The 26,061-nt window shown below is 26.0% G+C and overlaps 1 protein-coding gene across 6 annotated transcripts in view; it reads left to right on the plus strand.

Annotated features, from left to right (window-relative positions):
- Positions 1 to 26,061, plus strand: part of LOC122511466 — a 174,397-nt gene that overhangs the window by 110,282 nt on the left and 38,054 nt on the right. For all 6 annotated transcript variants that reach the window (XM_043626694.1, XM_043626693.1, XM_043626698.1 and 3 more), the window contains 2 exons: positions 2,424 to 2,803; positions 21,463 to 21,526. In XM_043626694.1, the coding sequence (XP_043482629.1) occupies positions 2,424 to 2,803; positions 21,463 to 21,526 (444 nt within the window). The remainder of the gene's footprint in view (positions 1 to 2,423; positions 2,804 to 21,462; positions 21,527 to 26,061) is intronic.

A 26,061-nucleotide genomic window follows, 5' to 3' on the forward strand; every position in this document is an offset into this window, starting at 1 on the left:
TTTTCATAAATAATAAAATTTTTCTCGAAAATTCAATTATTTTAAAAAATTTTGATAAAATGCATTTTAAATTTGAAAAATTATAATGAAATTGATCATAGAATACAATTATTTTTGTAAAATATAATATAACATTCTTTCTAGGATTACAATTATTGTCAAAAATGTTTGTAAAAATCTTCGAAACAATTCAATTGTTTTCGTCAAAAATAAAATTCTTCGAAGAAATTCAATTTTTTAAGAAATTTTGATAAAATTCTTCCCAAGAATTCAATTCTTTTCAAAAACAAACATTTTCACAAGAATTCAATTATTAAAAAAAAAATATAAAATTCTTCCTCAGATTTCAATTATTTTCAATTTTTTAATAAAATTTCCCGATAAAATTTAATTATTTTCAAAAAGTTTAAAACAATTCAGAGAAATTCAAAAATTTTTTAAAATTTTAATAAAATTTTTCACAAGAAATTAATAATATTTTTCTCCAGAATTCAATTATTTTCGCAAATAAAATTCTTCAGAGAAATTAAATTCTTTTTTCAATAATTTTAAATAAAAAATTCGTTGCAAGTATTCAATTATTTTCATAAATAACAAAACTCATCGCAGAATTTCAATTAATTTTTATACATTTTTAAATAAAACGATAGAAAATTGCATTTACTCTTAATTTTTTTAATTCAATTGTTTTTAAAAATTTTAATAAAATTCTTCGCAGAAATTCAATTATTTTCAAAAATTTTAATGGAATTTTTGCCAAATATTAAATTATTTTCAAAATTTTTCCTCAATTCTATGATTTTCAATATCTACTATTACAATAAAATTTTTCAAAACAATTTAATTATTTCAAAAAATTTTTGATAAAATTCTAAGCAAACATTAAATTATTTTTATAAATAATAAAAATTTCACAGTAATTCAGCTATTTGCAATTTTTTTTTTTTAATTTCTTCGCAATAATTGAATTATTTTCATAAAAAATCAAATTATTTACAGAGATTCGATTTTGAGAAACATTCAATTATTCAATAATTTATTTATTTTTGTATTTAAATAATTGAATTCTCGAAAAATTTTCTAATAAAAATTGATTAAAAAATTAATTTCACACTGTAAATAAAAGGTTGTATCACTTTGTCATCTTAAATTTATTATAATTTATTGAATTTCAGATGTTTTGAATTTGAAAATCTTAATTCCTAGGAAAAACTAATAATGATTAAATATTTATTTAAAAAAAGAAGTTATTGTTGTTTTTGAATAATTTTACGTTTGAAAAAATTTGTGAAAAAATGTAACAGAACATTTTTTTTAAAAGTACCTCATAATTTTTGGAGTAAATCAGAATATTCTTCATGCTCAGGGAAAATTTTCCCTGACCACAAAAATTGAATTTCGTTTTTCCCTGATTTCCAGACAAAATTTTGACTTTAGTCAAATCAGGGAAAAACAAAATTCAATTTCTTTGGCAACCCTCACTAAATTTATTGAATTGAAATTTATTCAATTTATTATTTATATTATTTATAATTTATTGAAAGTATCAAAATTGCAACGAATTGATACCAAAAATCTGTGTCAAATAAAGAATTGATCTAAATTTTTGCTATCAATTTGATCTATTTCAGTATAGTTTTTAGTCTATTTTTAGTATCAAGTTGATAATTTCAAGAAAACTGTGCTGATAAGACTAATTCCTGAGAAAAACCGTTAGACAAATACACTACATCAACGACTCCATACACATTATTCCCATGCAATAAAGTAAAAAGATCATTTAAAAATTAATACCATTTAAAAAGTGTGAAGAAATAAAAAATATTATTGAAGAGCAATAATTATATTCCCAGCTATTCTTCAAAAAAGAAGGGAAGGTCTTTAAAAATGCACAATTACAATATAGACCAAAGATGCAAAAAAAAAAAAAATTAAAGCATCCTTTCTTTAATTGCATGGTAATTTTCATCAAAATGTATATTTGTGACGAAGATTCCCATGCAATTAAAGAATTGAGTCTTGAGAAAAGATGAGTCTCACTTCGTAAATAATAAACTCCGTGACAGAGCAGATGCATATTATTGCTATTAATATATCTAGAATACTTTTCATTCTCTCTCCCGTTTTTCTCCATCTTCCCAAGTCCCTTATATATATTATCTTTGCATGATCCATTGGCGATTGTTTTTTCTAAAAAAGGAAGAGAGTTACTCGGAACTCTTTACAAGGGCAATAACACGACAAAGAGTCGACCATTCTCCCTATCCTCATTTATCTTTGCCTTCCAGTCAATGGCTGCTTGGCAATTTGCCATGTGGTCGCCGTCGCCGTGCACCCCAAAGACCCTCTCCTCTCTTTTTTTTCTCTCTCTCACAAGTCACCTGGGAGCTCACGAATTCAACCTTGTCGTATCTTTTTTCCAGGCAAGGTCAAGGTCAAGGAGGAGAAAGAGGCATCATCGATGGCACCCGGAAGTCCACCAACTCCACCGCACACACCGCAAAGTCCACCAAGACAAAATCCATCACTCTCGCAATCATCCCAAACACCAAATGCCAATTCGCCTAATATTCAACATCCACAACAACAGCAACAACAGCAGCATTCCCATCAATCTGTCCCCAATTCCCCCCTAAGTCAAATTTTGGTTCAAAATCCCGCTTTGGCACAATTATTACAACAGAATCCAGCGATTCTCACGCAAAATCCACAATTGGCGCAACTACTGCAGCAAAATTTCCAGGTTCAAATGGGCAACGTCCTCTTTCAGGGTGCGCGTCGAGATGATGGAGAGGAGACAAGGGTGAGTTTATATTATCTTCTTTTCTATTTTTAAATTCAACAACCCTTTTCCTAACACCTGTTGTTTCAACGGAAAAACGTACCTGCTTGCTTGTCATTGAATAATAGACAGGATTTTATTTTTTTTTATAGTAATATATCTCATCGTCATTTTCAGTATATAGGGACAATGATAGTTTCACTGTGGGAAAGGAAGAGTTGAATATTTAGATTTTTTTAATTTTATTTACATTTTTAAGGTTTGGTCATATTTAAGTGCTTCTTTGGCAGATGTTCTCCTTATAAGAGAGACGCAGCATTGTTATCTAATTGCGGTTTTCATATGCGAGGGAAGAGAGAGCCTTGTGTGTGCTTTATTCTTCTTTATAAGTAATGGTAATACTAGGTTGTCAATAATTTTTCTTATCCCATTACATTATTTCACTCGAATTACATTTCAATAATCATTTTTTTTAATTTTTCTTTCTTTTCATGAAAAATAAATTCTTCCCATGTAAATCAATTCTCCATTTGGCGTCTATTTTTACGATTTAACAACAGCTTTTCTTTCTTTTTTCGATAATTCACCTCCTGTTACTATGTATAAAAATTTGATTCTTTTTCTCTGATTTCAAGACGGAAAAACTTTTTTCCTAAAACAAAATCTAATTTTAAAATCAAAAACGAAAATTCTTTCTTCAAAATAATTTCAACTTTGGTGCAAAATGACAATTTTCGTAAATGCAAAAAGAGGGAAGAATAAACATTATTTTAGGGAATTTTATCATGACTTTTCTCTGAGTTCTCTTACCTGTGGCAACCCTGTACTTGAAGAAAATAAAGAGAAAAAAAATACAATCCCCGCAATATTGTATAATTTAGGAAAGTATTTTAAAACCAAAATTCTGTATTAATATTTAATGTTATATATAAAGAAACGCATTCCGCCATTAAAAATGACAGTATACATACATATATTCCTCTCTAACAAATGGAATTAAATTTTACAAGTCTGAATTTTTGTCTCTCAATTTGATTAATGTTTATGACAAATCCGACAGTTGATGTTTCACTTGACGTTCATATTATTATATTGAAGAAAAAAAATGTGATTACATAACTCCCCCCAGGGGCAATAAAAAAAAAGGATGGCTTTTTCGCGATACACTGTACGAATAACATTTGCAGTGCGACAATTTTTTAAATGGATCCTTTTAAGAACATGAACATGACACAATTGTCCTCACAACAATTATTATCTTTTTCAACTATAGGGGACGACCTTTTCCGCCTTCTCTCTTATATATGCGCGCGCGGGTCCTCTGTCTATTCCTATATTGAATTCAATAATCATTAAATCATCTGCTTTCAAACGTCTATTCTAACTTCATTCTCGCAATAACTCATTCTTGATCCAAATCTGTCAACTCGACCTATTCTCGTATTGTTATCTTTACTGAAATCTCTAAAACGTTTCTCATCACTGCAGTCCTTCGACGTGAATAATTGTAACTCATTTTTTAATCTTCTTGATTGGAAATTAATAATTTGTCAGTTGATTAAAAGACGCAAATTTTTATGAAATTTAATAAAAATTTAAGTTAATTTAAATTACAAGGTTGCCACGCTTTTGCTCATTTCAAATTCCCTGACTTTTCCAGGTTTTCAAAGGTTTTTAAAACTACATTTATATTTAACAAAATTTTTAATTCAAACCCTTTTGAAATTAAACATCTTATAAAAAATTGTTATAAAACATGAAGATATCGACCACTCCGAGTCTTCGACTCGGAGTCATCGTTATCTTCATGTTTTATAATAATTAAAAATGACCGATTGATAAAATCATTTTATATTATAAGAATATACTGTAACTTATTCAAAATTACTTTCATCATTTTAATTCAATTATTGTTTTCCAAAATTTTTAACTAAAATTCTTCTTTAAATTAATTATTATTAATTATTATTCATAATTTTTAAAACATTTTTTTCAACATTTTCAAATCCTTTTGTTTACAATTCAATTTTACGAAATTTTATCGATTATTCAGAAATTCTTCAATCAAATATTAGAAAATAAAAACTTTAAATAACTTAAAAAAAATTCAATTGAACTTTTTTAAAAAAATTAAATCTACACAACTTTCAGTTAAAAGTATGAAAAATTCAAACATTCAAAGATCAAAATTCAATTATCTACAATTTTAACTGAAATTCATATTTGAATCAATTATAATTAGAAAATTCTACAATTCAATTATTTAAATATAAAAATAAGTAATTTATTGAATAATTGAATGTTTCTTAAAATGCAATTCCCATAAAGAACCTTTATCAACAAATTTTCAAATAATTGAATTAATAATAATAATAATTTATTGCTACATTTAGAAATTTACATTTCGTTGTAGGAGGGTTCCGCTTTTCACAAAAATAAATTAACAAATCAAAAGAAACATTAACAAACAAACAAAAAAATCTCTTACATTTATATAGACACTACTCATTTAACATAAAAGAACGCAAAAGTAAACAATTAATTATGTAGAAGCAAATATCTCTAATACTTGATTCATCCGACACGTTACAGAGTTCAGTCATTCTATCCAAACCTTTGAAATCTGACATTATTCTGGATAGATAGAACTTCCTGTTTCCAGTATAAATTGGACAGTCAAAAAGAAAATGGTTTAATGACTCTATTTCATTTAGATTGCACAAAGTGCATATTGAATTTTGATCCCATTTATATATGTTTCCCTTATATGTGAATCTAAAAGAGTACCTTGATGCCAATCTTAATTGAGAAAAAATTTTAGTTAAAAAAAATTTACGTTGTCCAAACAAGTACCAGGAAGCTCCATCCTCCAATGTTCTGGTTATTTTCTGCAGCCTCGACTCGGATCTATCATATTTCACCACATCGGAAAACTTTAAATATGTCTCAAAACGTTTTAATGCCAAATTTTTATTTTCCGACCACGTCTCGGGCGAAAGGGTTGACCATAATTCGGACATGTTTATCTTTTCGAGGAATACATTAAATTGTGCTACCCAGTTGTATTCGGGGGCAAAAACAGAGTCCTTCATCAATTTTATCTGTCGCATAAGACAAACTACTGGTAATCGCGACCTGTCCATTTTTAACAACTTGATGACAAAAAGATAAGCTGCCTTGAAAATTTTCATTTCTAAACTGATTAGACCAAGTTCGAGGCGCAACGCTGCATTGAATGTACATTTAGGGAGCGATAGTAGCTGCTTGAAATGAGATGTATGCGAAGTTTCTATTTTTTCAATATACCTTAAGCCCCATATATACGCTGTATACAAAAGAGTCGCAGTAGCAGTGCTAGTGTAAATTTTACATTGAGCCGGCCAAGAGTCAGTCTTACCAACAAATACAACTCGTTTTACAACACCGAGGGCCTGAGTCGACTTAGCAATTGCAACTTCCGTTGCCAACCTTCCCAAACTAGAGCAGGAAAACTCAACGCCCAGATAATTGTATGAGTTCACAATTCTAAGTGGTTCTCCATTAATAAAAAATCTTTCCGCTGTCGCTTTACCTCCTCGTCTAAAATGAACTATTTCAGTTTTTTTTACATTTATTTCTAATCTATTTATCGCACAATATTTTTCAACATCTTTTATTAGCTTACGCATTCCTGCAGGTGTATTTGCCAAAGCAACGGCATCGTCGGCATACAGAGAAAGCAGCAAATCAACCAATCCATTCAAATTCAGCCCCTCGTTGCCGGCGCCCCTGAGCTCGCTTTCAAAATCCGCGATAAATAGAATAAACAGTAAAGGACTAAGCGTCTCACCTTGCAAAACTCCCTCCGTCACCTCTATAGGGACTGAGGTTTCACCCCCGACCCGGATCACGAAGGATGCATAATCATAGATTGATTTGATGACTCTTATCAGTTTAGGGCTCATTCCCATACTATATAGTTTCTGCCATAATAATTCATGAGACACCGAATCAAATGCTCGTCGAAAATCGATAAAAAGTGCAAATGCAGAAGCCTTCTCTTGTCTCAGTCGGAAGTGAAGAGCTGATTGCAAGACATAAATGCTATCTGCGCAGCCCCTCCCCGGTCTGAAGCCGTTCTGCGTCTCCGGAAGAAGAGAGTTCCCTTCAGCCCAATTAATAAGTCTCGTAGCTAATATTTGTGTAAAAATCTTCGAAATATTATTGCAAAGCGCTATTCCCCTGTAGTTAAGAGGATCTGATCTTTCGCCTTTTTTATAAATTAAAGTGATAACTGATTTGGACCAGGCTTCAGGGACCACCCCTGTTTCCATAACACTATTAAAGAACGACTGAACAAGGAGAAGCCACGACGGCGGTAAATTTTTAAAAAACTCGATGCTAATTTTATCCAATCCCGGAGCTGTTCCAATTTTGCTTTTTTTAAGTGCAGCCTGTAATTCCAAATATGAAACTTCTTGGTCAAGGTCAGAGTCGCCAGCACCGAAGTACATTACATCTACATTCACTCTACTCGGATAAACCGAAGCATAGAAATTTTCCCATTCCTTGATAGTTATTATATTTAAATTATTTTTATTTCTACCGCGACAAACCCTCACTGTTTCCCAAAAGACTTTTGCATTTTTTAAATTACTAAATTTTTCTTTGATAGTTTTTTCGTATTCCTGTCGTTTCTTATCCATAAGAGATCTATATTTCTTTTTCATTGTACAATAAAGTATTCTACCTTCCGCATCAAACCCCGATTTTTTCCAGAACGCAGCCTCCCTCTTTACTTTAATTTTTAAATCATACAATTCCTTGTCGTACCAAGGCTTCTTAAATTTTGGCTTGTAGTTTACATTAATTTTTTTTACCATTCCCAACTGACTTGCCACACTAAAAATTCCACTTAACAATTTTTCATTTTGTTCGTTAATTGATAGCTTTGGTAATAATTCTTTTATAGAGTCGTACTCAGCGCTTTCTAAGACATTAATATAATCATCTTTTTTATTTAAATCCCACCTCAGTCGATCATTATATCGGCTTTGAGAAGTGCCAGCAGCGGAGCTATCCCGCAATACTTTCTGCTCTGTATTTTTAAATCTTACTTGTATAGGGAAATGATCCGAGTTAATTACATTTGTATACACAAGAAAATCCTCAATCAGATCAGCATGCGCAAGATCGATCCAAGCTAGATCAGCAACGCTACTGCCACTTCCACTGGAGAACGTAAAGCTACCCTTTGAGTCACCCCTTGTTCTTCCATTTAATAATAAAAACCCATTTGCGCTCATAAATTCGTTTAGTTCAAGGCCACGTTTATTTACAATTTTATCATGCGAGCTTCTTTTAACGTATAGCTGAGGGTTAAATTCCGCGATGTGTTCGAAATCGGCAAGTGTGCCAAGTCTTACATTAAAATCTCCTCCCACTAATATAGGCAAACATTTAAAATTACGCTGGAGTTCGTCGATATTTGTATTCTTTAAAAGAATTTTGTTAAATTTTTTTTAAATAATTAAATTCTTGCGACGAATTTTATTCAAGTTTATAAAAATAATTGAATTTCTGTGAAGAATTTTGTTAAATTTTTTTAAATAATTGAATTCTTGCGACGAATTTTATTAAAATCTTTTAAAATAATTGATTTCTTTCCAAAAATTTTATGAAAAAATTTATTAAAATTTTTGTAAATAATCGAATTCTGGTAAAATTTTGAAAAAAATTTTATTAAAATTTTTAAAAATAATTGAATTTTGAAGAAGAATTATATTATTTATAATAATGATTGAAATTTTGACGAGGATTTTTATTAAAATTTTTGAAAATAATTGATATTCGGAGAAGAATTTTATTATTTTTAAAAATAATTGAATTTCGGAGAAGAATTGTTTTTTTATAAAAATAATTTAAATTTTGAAGAGATTGATTTAATTAATTGATTTATGAAAATAATTGAATTATTTAGAAGAAATTTATTAAAATTTTTGTAAATAATTGAATTCCTGTGAAATTTTGCCAAGAATTTAATAAAAATTTTTGAAAATAATTGAATTACGAAGAAGAATTTTATTATTTATAAAGACAATTGAAATTTTGACGAGAATTTTTTTTTATATTTGTGAACATAATTAAATTTGTGCGAAGAATTTTATTACTTTTAAAAATAATTGAATTCTTTAGACGAATTTTTTAATAATATTTCTTTTTAAATAGGGGAACATAGTCTAGGTCGGCCACCTTTTTGACTTTTGTTTATAACTTTTTTTTAAAAATGAATTTGGACAATTGAAGTATATGGTTGGAAAGTCCTGTTTAATAGGAACATTTTTTCTGTACAAAGTAAATTGACAGGTTTAAAAATGAAAAAGTTATAAAGATTTAAAAAAAAAAAAATTTGTAGTCCAGGTTAGCCATTACAGTCAAGGTCGGCCATGTTTAAAATTCAAAGGGCATTAATCGTTAAAAACTAAAATAACATGTTTGGAGTTACGGAAAATTGATTCTTTATTGTTTACAGTTTGTAACTTAATGAAATAACAAAATAATAACAATAAACAATATAAAAAAATAAATATAAATAAAAAAAAGTTTTGCACTAAAATATTAATAAAATTAAATAAAAATATTAATAAGATGATCAATTATATTATGAGTTATACAGAATTGCAGTTTTTGCAAATGAAGTAGCTCGTCCTCAACTTTGCGCATTTTAAACACATAGTGGCCGACCTTGACAGTAAGTAACATTACCGAATTGTTGTAACCATAAAGAAATACGTTTCGGGATTCGATTTTTTACTTTGTTTTCCTTTCAACCATGAGTCCCACAAATTTTCTGCATACTTGCCTTGACGATTCAATTTGTTTTTTATCTTTTATTAATGGTTTTTCACATTATGCACAAAACTTTTTTTGAGCTTTTTTTGTACCGACGTCACAGAAAACACAATTTTCGATTTTCCGAAAATGTAATTGAACAAAAAGTTAGGTTTCACTAAGACAAGCTTCGACAAAAATGCGCGTAGGTGGCGCTAGTGAACTTGACAAAAAAACGCGAGTGGCCTACCTAGACAGTAGGCCAACCTTGACTACATTCCCCTACCTAATTGAATTCTTTTGTAAAATTTGATTGAAATAGTAGATATTGAAAATAATTGAATTTTTATAAATTATAGAAATTAATGAAATTTCTACGAAGAATTTTATTAAAATTATTTTGAAAATAAATTGAATTGTTAAAGAGAATTTCATAAAAATTTTTTAAAATTATTTAATTTTTTGAAGAAATTTAATGAGTAATGTATTGACAATAATACTTAAATTCTAATAAATAAATTATAGTAAGGCTTTTTAAAATAATTGAATTTCTTTGATGAATTTTAATAAAATTTCTACGAATAATTACATTTTTCGAGAAATTCCATTAAAATTGTATTAAAAATAATTGAAATTCTGCGATGAGTTATATTTTTTATGAAAATAATTGTAAATCTATAAAGTTTTTTTTATTATTTATGGAAATAATTGAATCTCTTTAAAAAACATTTGATTATTTATGGAAATAATTGAATCTCTTTAAAAAACATTTGATTATTTATGAAAATAATTGAATTATTGCGAAGAAAAATTGTGAAGGCAACTCTTTTGAAATTGAATTAAAGAAAAATTAGATTTCAAGAATAAGCACAATAACTTTAGAAAACAATAATTTTCCAGGATTCCAATAAAAATTCCCTGACTTTTCCAGGTTTTCCAGTTTTCCAGGTTGCGTGGCAACCCTGAATTAAATTTTGTGCTTGAATGCGAATTTTACCCTTTTTTATACCCTTAAATTATTAAAATCCCTAAAAAACCTAAACTCGTATATTTTTCCCCCTTTTCCCCTTTTTTAAAGAAATTTTTGAAAATAAATCAGAAAAATTTGCACTTTCTAAGAATAATTGAAAAAAATCATAATATCCGAGAATCATAATGTCTAAATACAATTTGTATTTAGAAAATAAAAAAAAAAACAACGACAATGGAACGTAAAAACGAAATTGCCAATTAGAATAAAAATATAAATACGAGAAAAAAGAGGTGTGATCAGATCCGCAAACGGGACTTTCCCCCCGAAGGGTCTATTGTTTCAGCATTAATCGTTCATAGCGAATAGTAAATGGAATTTTAAAAGACGACACTTAACTATATAGAAAGAATTTACTACAGCGACCTTTAAAATCTTCTTCCTATTATTACCGTGACGATTTTTACTCAGTAAAACTAAAAGAGCAATTAAATTATTAAAAAAAAAAGATGTCAAAGTGCAATATTCCTCACAATACAATACAATTTAGCAATTATATTTTTATTCAATTAACAAATTTTCTTTGAATTCACTTACATTCCATAAGTGAAATAATGGGAAATTGACATTATGACTGAAAATTCAATTGTATATTAAAAAAAAAAGTATATCATTGAGAATTAGGGAAAAAAAAATTTGAATGAATATGCAAATTTTTTTCGCTCACATTGCTTAAGAAGTTCAGTCGGCAATTATAAAAGAATGGTGGTAATGACCCGCAATCTTGGAATCAATTCACGTAACGACTATAGAATATATGAAAAGGGTCACGAGTTCAACTTGTAACAAATAGTTAATGGTTAACCGTTTATAACATGTTTAATTCAAACAACGATAATACCTAATCGACAACAGGAAAAACTTTTTTTTTCTTTCTCTAACTCTTAACATATTAGCAAGATAATCAAGTACTGCAAATTGAAAATTCTATCTTAGGAAAAACAATATTAACATTGCACTATAATCAAAAAATTATCCTTGTAAATATTCTTTTATTTTATTTACTCTTTATGCTAATCGATCATTGAAAAACAGGAACATTGACTTTTTTCTTCTTTGTCAAGAAAACAAAACATATTCTGATTTAAATAACAAGTTTAAAAAATTTTTTTGAATTATATCCATTTTATGGATATATTGTTTCTTATACTGTGATTTTATAATTTCAAACTATAATTTCAATTGGAAATTAAAATTTATACTAGAAATTATTAATGTAGTTTTAAATATAATTCCAAATTATAATTATACTCCAAATTATTAATACAATTTTAAATATAATTTTAAATTATAATTTATACGCCAAATTATTAATATAATTTCAAATTATAATTATTATCCAAATTATTAATATAATTTTAAATATAATGTCAAATTATACTTTAAGTTCAAAACAACTGCAATTTTTTGAATTAATTGAATTTCAAAAGGTTTCCAATAAAATTTTTGAAAAATTTCAATTTTTATGAAGAAATTAATAATAATTAAATATTTATTTCAAAAGTTTTTTACGTTTTGAATAATTAAAATTACAAATTTTATTAATTAATTAACTTTAAGAAGATCTAACTTTAAAATTTTATTTGAAAATTGAACTATTGTAAAAATTTAATTTAAAATTTAAAAACGATTTCAATTCAATTATTATATTAATAATTGAATAATTTTATTGCATAAATTTTAATAATTAAACAATTCAATTTATATTAATTGAACTTTTTAAAATCGAATTTTATTAAAATTCTTAAAATAATCGAGAGAAGTTCACCACATTAATTTTTAATGTAATAATTCAATTTTTTAAATAAATAATTTAAAATTTTTGCCATAATTGAAATTTTCCAAAATTTTATTTAAAATAATTGACTTTTTTTTAAAGGAGAATTTTATTGAAGTTTTTAATATAATAATTTAATTTTTTAAACAAATAATTGAAAATTTTTGAAATAATTGAAATATTCTAACATTCTATTTAAAATAATTGAATTTTTTTGAGAATTTTATTATAATAATTGAAAATAATCGAATGGAATTTGACACATTCATTTTTAATGTAATAATTGAATTTTTTAAACAAATAATTGAACATTTTTGAAATAATTGATATTTCTCAAAATTCTATTTAAAATAATTTTAAATTTTTAAGAAGTTTTGGTGAAATTCTTGAAAATAATCAAAGGAAAATTGTTACATTAATTTTTTTAAATGTTTCAATTCAATTTTTGAAAGATAATTTAAGTTTAAAAATTAAGAAATTAAAATTTTTTTTAAATAATTAAATTCTATTAAAATAAATTGAATTTTTTTCAGAATTATATTGAAAATCTCAAAAATAATCTAGGGAAGTTCGCCATATTAATATTTAGAAATATTTCAATTATGCTTGTTAATGATAATTGAATATTTATGAACAAATAATGGAAAATTTTTCTGAAATAATTGAAATTTCCTAAAATTCTATTTGAAATAATTAAATGTTTTTACGAGAATTCTATTCAAATGCTTAAAAATAATCGAAAAAGTTTGACACATTAGTTTTTAATATAATAATTGAATTTTTTAAACAAATAATTGAAAATAATTGAAAATTTTGTGTAAAATTTGAAATTTCTTAAAATTCTATTGAAAATAATTGAATTTTATTTGATAAGAATTTTATAGAAATTCTTAAAAACAATCGAGGGAAGTTTATTACGTTATTTTTTTAAATGTTTCAATTCAATTTTTGAAAGATAATTGAATTTTAAAAATAAAGAAATTTAAATATTTTAAGATAATTAAATTTTCTTAAAATTTAATTTTTTTTAGATTTATATTGAAAATCTCGAAAATAATCGGGAGAAGTTCGCCACATTAATTTTTAGAAATATTTCAATTCTTCTTTTTCTTCTTAATAAGAAGAGAATAAATAATTGAATCATTTTTGAATAATCAAAATTGAACAAATAATTGAATCATTTTTTAATAATGAAATTTCCCAAAATTTGATTAAAAATAATTAAATTTGTTTTTAGTGAGAATTGAATTTTTATGAACAAATAATTAAAACATTTTGAAGTATTTAATTAAATTTTCCATAAAATTTGATTAAAAATTATTGAATTTTTTTTTTTGCGAGATTTTTATTGTAATTCTTAAAAAAATTTTAATATAATCGAGCAGTTGGGGTGTCAGGGAAAAAATCAAAATTCTTTTTGGAAAATTAGTAAAAATTCAGGGGAAAATAAAATCGATTTTATTTATTTATTTTTTTTTTGCAAACCTGTTATAATTTGAAATTATAATTATAGTTCTTATAATGTATAATTACAGTCCGAACTTGTAATTACAAGTTATTATATTCTCAATTATATGGAAAAATAATTAAAAATTATGAAACAAGATGTCGACTATAAATTAAAATTTCAACTAAAATTTGGAAAAAAAAACATGAGCCTGAGACTTTTTTTTTCCCCTGTAAATTAAAATTTCAACTAAAATTCGAAAAAAAAAAACAGTGGAGATTTTTATTTTTTCCCTCGCATCAGGAAAAAAAGTCGTGCGAACATTGGTCCAGATCTGATTCGATATCTCTTTGCGGGCGGGTTCGTTATCGAGAAATCAAAAGAAGCTCTCTCGCGTTTTATCTCGATGGAAAAAGAGTAAACAAGAAGAACAAGAAAGAAATCGAGTGGGTCCCGCGAACGATAGGAATAACCCGCTCGTGTATTATACGAATTCCGGCTTGAATCCCATACCGGGAGAATTGAAATTATTCCCCCGATTTTTGTCGTGTCGTTTACATTATTTTCGCCTTTGAATATTAATGGGCATATGCTCTCCGGCGTTATGGCACAAGAAGTAACAACGGCGTATAATACTTGACTCTTAACGTTATTCTATTGTTTGCAAATCAGCTCTATTGTTTTCTCATATACCTCTAGTGTCTCCTCTCCTCTCCCCTCGCCTTCCCTCTTCTCTTCACTTAACTTTCAGGCATTTCTCTCTCTTTCCCTCTTATTTTAACTTTCAACTTTTGTTCACTCTCTCTCTCTCTCCCTCCGACCCTCGATATTCTTTGCAAGAAAAAAGAAAAAAGAAGAAAAAGAAAAAGAAAAAAAAATCACCACTTACACTGTGTTTGTGAGGTACATGCTCGTTCATAATATGCTCTCGCTATTGCTCTCGATCTATGATATTAAATGCTCGGACGGGTTTATCGATTGTTAACATCCACGTCAGATCCGTTCATGATGAGGCGAGATTCAAATTAAGTATCCGCCTATATGTCACTTGTGATCTTATTTCCTATATATACTCTGAGGTCTTATGTACATTTACTTTGCCTTTACATCCAGACAATTGCAGTATCTTCCTTCTTTAAAATGCTTCGGAATTATTTTCCGAAAAAAATTTATTTCGTTTATACAAAATTTAAATTTATATTAATAATTTATTTATTCCCTTAAATATCTTCTTGTTTATTTTCTAAATCATTTTCAATTATTTTCTTATTTATTTACTTACAAACTTAGATTTAAACTAAGAAACTTAATTTAAAGAAAAAACTTTATTTGACGTAAACAAATGACTAGAGGAGGAAAAAAATTTACCTGATACCACTAAATAAAATTTTTTTAACTAAAAAAGTGTATTTGAATCGAATAAAATTTTTGCAACAAAAAAAAATTGTATTTGAACCAAATAAAGTGAATTTGAACCAAATAAAATTTTTTTTAACTAAAAAAAGTGTTTTTGAACCAAAAAAATTTAATTGATCCAAATAAATATTATTTGATTTAATTTAATTTTTACATAGTTCAAATAAATATTTTTTGTCTTTGTCAAATAGATTTTAATTGCCTTAATTTAACGTAATTTGGTTCAAATTGAATCTTCTTGGTGCAAATTATATTTTATTTGATTCAAAATTAAATCTCCTTGGTTCAAATAAATTTTATTTGGTGCAAAGTTAATTTTACTTCATTCAAAAAATATTATTTGGTTCAAATTAAATCTTCTTGGTTTAAATAAATTTTATTTGTATCAAATTAAATTTAATTTGGTTTAGATAGATACAAATAAAATTTTTTGAACCAAATAAAATGTATTTGAATCAAATAGAATTTTTTTAATTAAAAAAAGTGTATTTGAATTGAATCAAATAAAATTTTACACAAATAAAATTTTTGGAACCAAAAAAATTGTATTTGAACCAAATAAAGTGTTTTTGAACCAAATAAAGTTTTTTTTAACAAAAAAAGTGTTTTTGAGCCAAATAAAATTTGACACAAATAAAGTTTTTGGAACCAAAAAATGATATTTGAACCAAATAAAACTTTTTTAACTAAAAAAAGTGTTTTTGAACCAAATTAAATTTTTTTAACTAAAAAAAGTGTTTTTAAACCAAATAAAATTTGACACAAATACAATTTTTGGAACCAAAAAAAATGTATTTCAACCAAATAAAATTTTTTTTAACTGAAAAATGGTATTTAAACCAAATAAAGTGTATTTAAACATAATAAAATTTGACACAAATAACATTTTTTGAACCAAAAAAAAAATGTAATAGAACCAAATAAAATTTATTTGAATAAAATAAAATAATTTGAACTGATAAAAGTGTATTTGAACCAAATAAAATTTATTCGACACCAATAATATTCATGGTACCAAAAAAATGTATTTGAACCAAATAACATTTAATTGAACGAAATAAAATTTATTCGACACAAACAAATTTTTTCTTTGAATCAAATAAAACTTATTTGAACCAAATGAAAATTATTTGAACCAATTAAAGTTCCTTTGAACCAAATTCAAAAAAATTACGCACAGAAAAAACTGTTTGTAACAAATCATTCGTCATTGATACACAATATTTCCCAATTCCGATAAAATCTAAAAACCCAAATGGCACTTTACATCTCAATTCCACTACTCGAATGCCTCTCGCGTAGTGAACAAAAAAAAGTTCGAACCCTTTTTTCCCAATTTTAACCGAAATTACCCCTCTTTTCTGAAAAGTAATTGACTCTGGTGAGATAATTAAAAGTCAAACCACCAATGATTTTGAGTGGCAACTTGGGAATTGTTTCGTGAGTTTTAAAAGTTTCTGATTGAAAATGACAAAAAGTGACACATCAGTCTTATTCCCAATACAGAAGGAAACAGAGACGTCACTTTTTACATTCGCAAAGCTTCCGAACTTGGTCTGATCTCTCGTCTTCAGTTCTTTTTACTGAATTGGGTTAGACGAGGACAAAAATAGCCGAAGAACGTATATAATACCGCAAGTTAGTGGCACATATATACGAAACCTCCTTCTCTCGGCTATAATTCCAGGAAATCTTTGTTAACAGCCATTTGTAAAAAAAAGGTATAGAAAAAACTTAAATGCCAAATGAGTCCACCAATCAACGAAATTGACTTCTTTCTTTTCTATTTCGCCACGATTTATTAATTTTGCCTTATATACTTCAAAATAATTCTCAAAATAATTCTCAAAACAATTTTTAAAACAATTCTCAAAATAATTCTCAAAATAATTTTCAAAACAATTCTGAAAACAATTCTGAAAACAATTCTCAAAATAATTCTCAAAATAATTTTCAAAACAATTATCAAAACAATTCTCGAAATAATTTTCAAAACAATTCTAAAAACTTTGTTCAAAACAATTTTCAAATTTCAAAACAATTTTAAAAACAATTTTCAAAATAATTTTCAAATTGTTTTGGACGATTGTTCAGAAAATTGCTTTGAAAATTGAAACAACTTTCAAAGCAATTTTCCGAACAATCGTCCAAAACAATTCTAAAAACAATGTTCGAAACAATTTTTACAAGCAATTTTCCGAACAATTGTCCAAACAAAATTTTCAATAACCAGAAAAGAAAAATGTATTTGCATTAATTAAATAAAAAACGATAATTAATTTAATTACCATGAAACATTTTTACCGAGCAATTAAGAGTGAATCTGCTTTTTTATTTTCTTTTCCCTTCCTTTTTTTATTTTGAGAAATTGATTAAGAGAAACAAGAAAAGGAATGATTAGCATCGATGTGGCAACGACTTTATGAATTCAGTTTCGTCGTCTTGAATCGGATCTTATCTAAGGCTTCGGAAATCGTACAGGATTCGAATAATTTGAACCACGATGGGGCTTCGAGGCCCCCTTAGTCTCTCCTCTCCCTCTCCTTCTTTTTTTTTCTTATGTACCCCTTCGCCCTGATGTCGAGTACCACCCAGACGTCTCACGACTTTAATTTTACAGATACTTTTCTTCAATTTAATTATTTTATTCGTTTTACGATTCTCCGACTTCTCTTTGCCACCCACTGTCCTCCGCCCCCTTCTTCTTTTTTATTTTGCCCTTCAATTCAAGTAAAAAAACAAAATAAAAAAGAATTCATCATCTTAATAGACAAACCGCTCAGAGTACAATGTCAATTAGCCTCTTAAAATAGAAATTTTAATTATTTCCACTTTTCATTCATTAATCCCGACGATCGACTTAACGGAAGTCATTTAAATATTCGATGCAGCCATTGTACTTGCCATAAGGAAGGTCACTGCACCGAAGCATGAGCATTTCTTTTTTCGCAAAAAAAAGAAAGAAAAAAAACCCCGACTAGTACCCTTTTTAACTTATTTAAATTGTCAACTAAATTAATAATTAGAATAATTTATGGAAATTCGATACTGAACTTTAAATCTACTTCAATATTCATTTGAAACATTTTTGAAAGTTTATTTCTTATTTTTTTCTGGAATTTAATTTAATTTCGTGATTTATTTTTTAATTATCAACGATTTTTTTTTCACTCACGTTCTATTACACTGAAGAAAATGTTTTTGATTAAAAAAAAAACGATTACTTTCTATTATCAAATAGATATTTACTTGAATCAAATAATTTTTATTTTAATCAATAAATATTTACTTCAATCAAATAATTTTTATTTAAATCTATAAATATTTACTTGAATCAAATAATTTTTATTTAAATCAAATAATTTTTATTTAAATCAATGAATAAATCAAATAATTTTTATTTTGAATCAAATAAAATTTATGTCAACCAATAATTAGAGTATTTTAAGTAAAATGCCATTTAACCGACTTTCATAAAAACTGTTTGTCTCAGAGCTCAATAAATTATTTATTTCTTTTAAGTAAAATTTTTATTTTATCTAAATAAAATTTTATTTGAACCAAATAAAAATTGATTTGCACCAAATAAAATATATTTAAACCAAGTAAAATTTAATTTGAAGCAGAAAAAGTTTATTTGGATCAAATAAAATATATTTGAATCAAGAGAATTTAATTTGAAACAAATAATATTTATTTCAACCAAGAAAAATTTTATTTGAACCAAATAAAAATTAATTTGCACCAAATAAAATATATTTGAATCAAGTAAAATTTAATTTGGAGAAAAAAAAGTTTTTTTAGATCAAATAAAATTTACTTGAATCCAGAAAATTTAATTTGAAACAAATAATATTTATTTCCACCAAGTAAAATTTTATTTGAACCAAATACAAATTAATTTGCACCAAATAAAATATATTCGAACCAAGCAAATTTAGTTTGGAGAAAAGAAAGTTTTTTTAGATCAAATTATATTTATTTGAATCAAAAATATTTAATTTAAAACAAATAATATTTATTTCAACCAAGAAAAATTTTTTTTGAACCATATAAAAATTTATTTGCACCAAATAAAATATATTTGAATCAAGTAAAATTTAATTTGGAGTGAAGAAAGTTTTTTTTAGATCAAGTAAAATTTATTTGAATCAAGAAAATTTAATTTGAAACAAATAATATTTATTATTTCAACCAAGTAAAATTGTCTTTGAACCTAATAAAAATTACTTTGCACCAAATAAAATTTAATTTGCACCAAATAAAATTAATTTAAACCAAGTAAAATTTAATTTGGAGCAAAGAAAGTTTATTTGAATCAAATAAAATTGTTTTGAATCAAGAAAATTTAATTTGAAACAAATAATATTTACTTCAACGAAGTAAAATTTTATTTGAACCGAATAAAATTTATTATATATTTTTATTACTATTATTTTTTATTTTTTTTTATTATTTTATTTTTTATTATCATTATTATTATTTTTCATCTTTTTAATAAATCCTAAAAATAATTTCTTATCTTTTTCTGTAGTCTAACTTTCTTTATATATTTAATCAAAATTTTTCGCTACTTTTGTTTCAAAATTCTATAAATTTTACTACATACGAAGTAAATTTCAGAAAAAAATTAGTAAAGTTAATTTACCACTTGGAAAACGTTCCTTTAAAAATACTAAAATTTAATATTAAAAATTGTTATTTTCAGAATAAGTTTTACTATTTTTAAAAAACAATTACTTTTTTTAAATTAGAAAAATTTACTTCAAAAATAATAATATTTACTCTAAAAATAAGAATTTTTAATAATTGTAATGTTCGAGGAAAATTTTAATAATTTTCCATTTAAAAATCGTTATTTCAAGAGTAAATTTTGTAATATCCGTAGTAAATTTTTTAAATTAGTAAAGAAAATAATTAGTAAAATATACGCAGTAAATTTAGTAAAATTTATTCTGAAAATAATACAATTATTTGTCAAAAATTCCAAACAATTTGGATTTTTCTCAGAAGTAAAATTTATTTTCTGTTTGTTACCTTTTATGGAAAAATTGCCTGAGAAATAATATAAAAAGATCTTAAGTTTCAAAATTTTATTTATAAAATAAGTTTATAAGTTTCAAAAGACTAAAATTTTTCCAAAGTTTGCGAGATGTAAAAATTTCTTTTTCAAAGATAACTGAAATTAAATAAATAAATAAACTCAAAATTTTTCTACCTTACAAAAAATGACAATTTTTCTAAGTTTTTCATAAAAATAAGGGGACAGGGGGAGAAAGTGTATGACTAGGTATTTTAGTAGATTTTAATAATTTAAGGGTGATAAAAAAGAAGAAAAGAGGAATAATAATAATGAGAATAATAATAAAAAAATAATAATAAACATAAGATAATAAACATCTTATACATTTGATGAACATTATTAATAACCGATCAAATAAAATTGTTTTCCACAAGAATTATATACAAAAATTTACTAACATTTTAAGTATTATAATTTGCATAAAATATGCAAAGTATAAATGTTATAAATGATGTGATTTATTGATGAAACATGAGGAAAAGAAGAAACATAAAACTATTTTTCAGTAAATTACAACGCAATATTTTTCGTTAAACCTCCATTGTTGGCCGTATATAAATAACGATCGGTAACGGAATGTATATTGTATGTTGTAAATTTTTCGATTCTTATATTTATATAAATATATACATACGTAAAGTTGTATATAGCAATTTCTCGGTGTTAGAAGATTAACAGATAAATCGCTATTTATGGAATCGATAAATGACTCTCGCACATTTTTCAATTAGATCTCTATTAAATGACTCGAGGTCACTTAATATGCGACATGCCAATCGCCACTGTCCTATATATTATCACAATTCTAATCATTCAATCTCCAAGCTTAGCAATTTTTTTTTCATATCTCTTGAAAATTCTCTATTTTAAAACTTTTCCTGTACCTATACTTGCAAATAAACTTTTTCAACTTAAAAATAAACTTTTACAACTTAAAAATAAATTTTTATCTTTAAAAGTTAATGTTAATCTTTATGTTTAAATTAATGTTTAATTTTTTTAATGCTAATTACTTAATTTTTTTTTTACTCTTTTAACTAAATTAAATTTTTTTTGCTCTTTTAACTAAATTAAATTTTTTTTGCTCTTTTAACTAAATTAAATTTTTTTATTTTAGGTACCGTCGACAATAGCAAACTTGGCAGCAATGAAAGTGGATGCAGCTGACCCGAAGGTTTCCGGTGAGTTGAACATTTCCTTCTTTTTTCGCTAAAATAAAGTTATCGAAAAAAAAGAACCGAAAAAAAGGAAAGAGAATCCAAATGACATTTAAATACACGGTTTTTTCGATTTCACGATTATTATTCAACAATCAAGAATAATTCAAGAATTCTTTTGTCGAAAATTAAAATTTTCCTGATAGTAACAAATCAGGAAAGAAAAATACAAGAAATACGGTGCAGTCTACTTTTTCTTTTCGAAAAGAAAGAAATTAAAAAAAATTCGAAATAGGAATTGAATTAATTTTTTCATACTCGCGACTAACGTTGCCATAAACTGTAATCTATCGAATCAAGTTGTCCCAGCTTTCAACGTTTCGGTCCAGGGGCTCTTCCCCCTTTATTGGAATATCCGCCCACAGCATTATGGGAATTATCAAGGAAATAGGATGAGTGTTCGTCGGTACATTCAGAAGGGCGCAGGGGGAGGAGGGGGTGAATCACAATTTCAATCAATTTCACTAAAAAAAAAATAAATTTTTCTCTTGTCGCGAAAGTCGTAACTAAAAAAAATGGAAAATTTCGCTAATAATGCAGTTTTTCTGCAGATAACAAATTGAGACAAAAAACGTAAGTTTTTTGTCTCAATTTGATATCTGCAAAAAAACTTTAATTATAAACAATTAATTATTTTATTTTTATTAATTATTTCAATCTATTTAATTATTAATTAATTAATAGTGCTCTAATTATAGATTTTTCAAAACTTGAATAATTTTGTTAAATAAATATTTAAATAATTATTATTTATGGTTCGTTTTTATAAAAGTTATTAAGTTAAATTACTGAAAATATTTAACCAAAAATGTTGAAAGTAACTGATTTTTAAAAAATTGTAATAAAGAAATTCTCAAAATTAAGTTTTTAAATATATTTTTAAATAATTTTTGAAAATTTATAGATTTCTTAACTTTCTTTTAATAATTTTTCTTTTTAAACATACTTTCAAATTTTAAAAGTATAGTATATTAAAAATCATCGAATTGTTGCAAAAAATGTTATCAAAAAAATTTGAGAATAATAGAATTTCCTCAAAGAATTTTATTATTTAGAAAAATAATTGAATTCTCGCAAAGAATTTTGTTAAAATTTTTGAACAATTTCTTAACATTTTTTTTTTAAATAATTGAGTTTCTTTACTTAAAAATGTTGAAAATAATTGAATTTAATGAACAAGAAAGAAATTTCTTTCAAGTTTTTAAAATAATGGTGTTTATTAAAAATTGAGATTAGTTTAATTATTTAATTTTAATAATATTTTTGAAAATAATTGAATTCTTATGAAAAATTTTTTAACGAATTAAGAAAAAAATTGAATTCTTCCGTGGAATTTTTTTTGTAAATAATTGAATTTTTGGCAAGAATTTTACTATTTATAAATATAATTGAATTTTTTCGAAGAATTTATCAAAATTTTATGAAATAATTGAATTTTTCCGAGAAATATATTATTAAATTTTTTTTTTAAATTGAATTCTTTCGTGAACTTGTTTTGAATATATAATTGAATTTTTTAAAAGAATTTTACGATTTATAATTCTAATTGAATTATTCGAAGGATTTATTAAATTTTTAGAAAGTAATTGAACTTGTTTGAAACATATTATTAAAAATCTTTCTTTCGTGAAATTTTCTTGAAAATAATTGAATTTTTGCAAATATTTTACTATGTTTAAAAAAATAAGTTAATTGTTTCGATGGATTTATTCAAAATTTTAGAAAATAATTCTATTCGTTCATGAAATTTTATTTAAAAATAATGAAATATTTGCAAAAAATTTTACTATTTATACAAAATAATTGAATTCTTACAAAGAATGTTATTATTTATGAAAATAATTGAATTCTTGTTAAGAATTTTATGAATTTTTTAATTATTTTCAGTTGAATTTGACAAAATTTCAATTATTGAGAATTTTTTCAATTATATATTTCGAAAATTTAATTAGAAAAATCAGTCAAAAATAATTTTTCGAAAGATTTGTCTATATTTTGTCAATTTTTTTAAAATAGTGAAAAAAGTCATAATATCCGAAGCCTATAATTGAACTTCTTTTTTTCCTTTATTTTCCCAATTAACCCAATTAATTAAAACCTCAATCTCTTTGCTTCTTTCGCCAAATAACAAACCTTCATCTCTTTTTCTTCTTTTTACAAATAACAATACCCCCGCAGTCCGAGATAAACATAAATATTCAAAAAATACACTCCATCCTCATTATAATAGTACAAGTTAAAAACAAAAGTAACTCGAATACAAGCGAAACCACCTAAAAAGAAATGTCCAATGCAGATTGAAAGAAATACTCACCAAATCATTAATCAACATAACCGGTCCTAATTCAAGGTTCCGGTCCATTTTAAAAACCCATTCCTCTCCTTTTTCTCAAATCTACCGCATATAATAAACCAATTCGCAAATATTTTCCCTTCGCCAATTATCTTTTCTTCCTTTTTTCTTTCTTTTCATTAAAATTATTAACTCTGCGAATCGTATATAAATAGTTAATGCAATAAATATTCACTCCATCTCTCTTTTTTCTTTTTTTCATTTTGAAAACTATTTGAGGGAATGAAATAAAATCGAAATGAGGAATCTCTGGTATTATCGTTGATATAATTCCCCCTTGTCGAGAAATAAAATCAAAAGGAGAATGAAAAGATGAAAGAGAAGTCGATCGTGATCACGACGATTCTCATATAAATAAATAAAATAGGAGGGGGGGGGGTTATCGTGGGGGCGGAGAAATCAACTGACAAAGTGAGTGGGGGGAGGCTTAAGTCTCGTAATTGGGGTGGTGGGGGTGAGGGCGAAAAGGAGGGGGGATGCCACGTTTCTCTCATTTAGCAGAGAGAGGACAATCTCACGAGTTCCTCGCGTCTTGGAGACATTCCCACAATATTTCGATCTGCTGTGTATCCAATAAAAGACAAGGACGAATAGTCGGCGTATCAGAAGAGAGACAGAGAGATAAAAAAAAAATTCTTTTTTTTTATCTCTCTGTCTCTCTTCTGATACGCCGACTATTCGTCTCTCTTTTTTTCAGAACAGAGAGAGAGAGAGAGAGAGAGAGAGAGAGAGAGAGAGAAAAAAGAGAAAAACAGAAAGAGAGGGACAGAGAAAAGAGAAAAATAGAAAGAGAGGAACAGAGAGAAAAACAGAAAGAGAGAAAAGAGAGGAACAGAGAGAGAGAAGAATAAGGGAGTGATGTAAAGCAGAATACAATAAAAAGTACGAAGCGCGCGTCCGTCGCGAGCAAAGAAACAAGGAGAGAGAATGAGTGAAAAAGAGAGAGAGAGAGAATGAGAGAGAAAGAGTGAGTGAGAGAGAGAGTAGGGAGAGAAAGAGAGGAGCCAGCAATCAAAGTTGATTAAGCCCACAACTGGGGAATCTGTGGGGCCAGTGTCTCACGCCAATCTCGACCAATCAGCCCGGTGGCCGGGGAGATTTAAAAAATAGAATGCCTACTGTCAATTGTCCCATAATTTAAATAAATCGAATAAATGGACAAAGTGGCCAATTAGAGTAGTTGCTGTTGCTGGCTTTAACGTGTATTATTCTCTTTCTCGGTCTCTTCTCTAAACTCCCTTAATTTTTCGCTTTCCTTCTCTCACCACATCATCTCCATCTTCAATATATATCAATCCCCCCACAGTGCTCTCTCATCTCTCTCTCTCTCATCTCGCGAGCACCCCTTCTCCACTTTCATCCTAATTGAAAACCTACTTGTCCGCCAAAGTATATTCACTATTTCATAATCATGAATTGCTCTTGATAACGACTTTTGTCGGTCTTCCTATTATTTATCCTATTACAAATTATTACCCTCCAATTTTTCCTTTTCAGCAAAATAAACCCTCCTTTTAATCTTTTGTTTCAACTTTTCTTTAAAATTTGTAAATCTTATCTCTTTTTATCAACGCACGGGAAATTCGTTCAAATAAAAATTCTACTAAATCAAAATTCGTTCAAATAAAAATTCGACTAAATAAAAATTCGTCTAAATAGAAATTCATCGAATTCAAAATTCGTTCAAATAAAAATTCATCAAATTAAAAATTCCTCTAAATAAAAATTCATCGAATTAAAAATTTGTTCAAATAAAAATTCGAATAAATAAAAATTCGACAAATTAAAAATTCCTCCAAATAGAAATTCGTCGAATCAAAATTCGTTCAAATAAAAATTTGTCAAATTCAAAATTCCTCTAAATAAAAATTCGTTCAAATAAAAATTCGACTAAATAAAAATTTGTCAAATTAAAAATTCCTCTCAATAGAAATTCATCGAATTCAAATTTCGTTCAAATAAAAATTCGTCAAATTCAAAATTCCTCTAAATAAAAATTCGTCAAATTGAAAATTTGTTCAAATAAAAATTCAAATAAATAAAAATTCCTCTAAATAAAAATTCGTCTAATTAAAAGTTCGTTTAAGTAAAACTTCGTCTAAATAAAGATTTTTTTACATAGAAATTCGTCTAAATAAAAATTATG

Source organism: Leptopilina heterotoma, unplaced genomic scaffold, assembly GCF_015476425.1.
Source record: "Leptopilina heterotoma isolate Lh14 unplaced genomic scaffold, ASM1547642v1 Lhet_83, whole genome shotgun sequence".
Taxonomy (NCBI): Eukaryota; Metazoa; Arthropoda; class Insecta; order Hymenoptera; family Figitidae; genus Leptopilina; species Leptopilina heterotoma.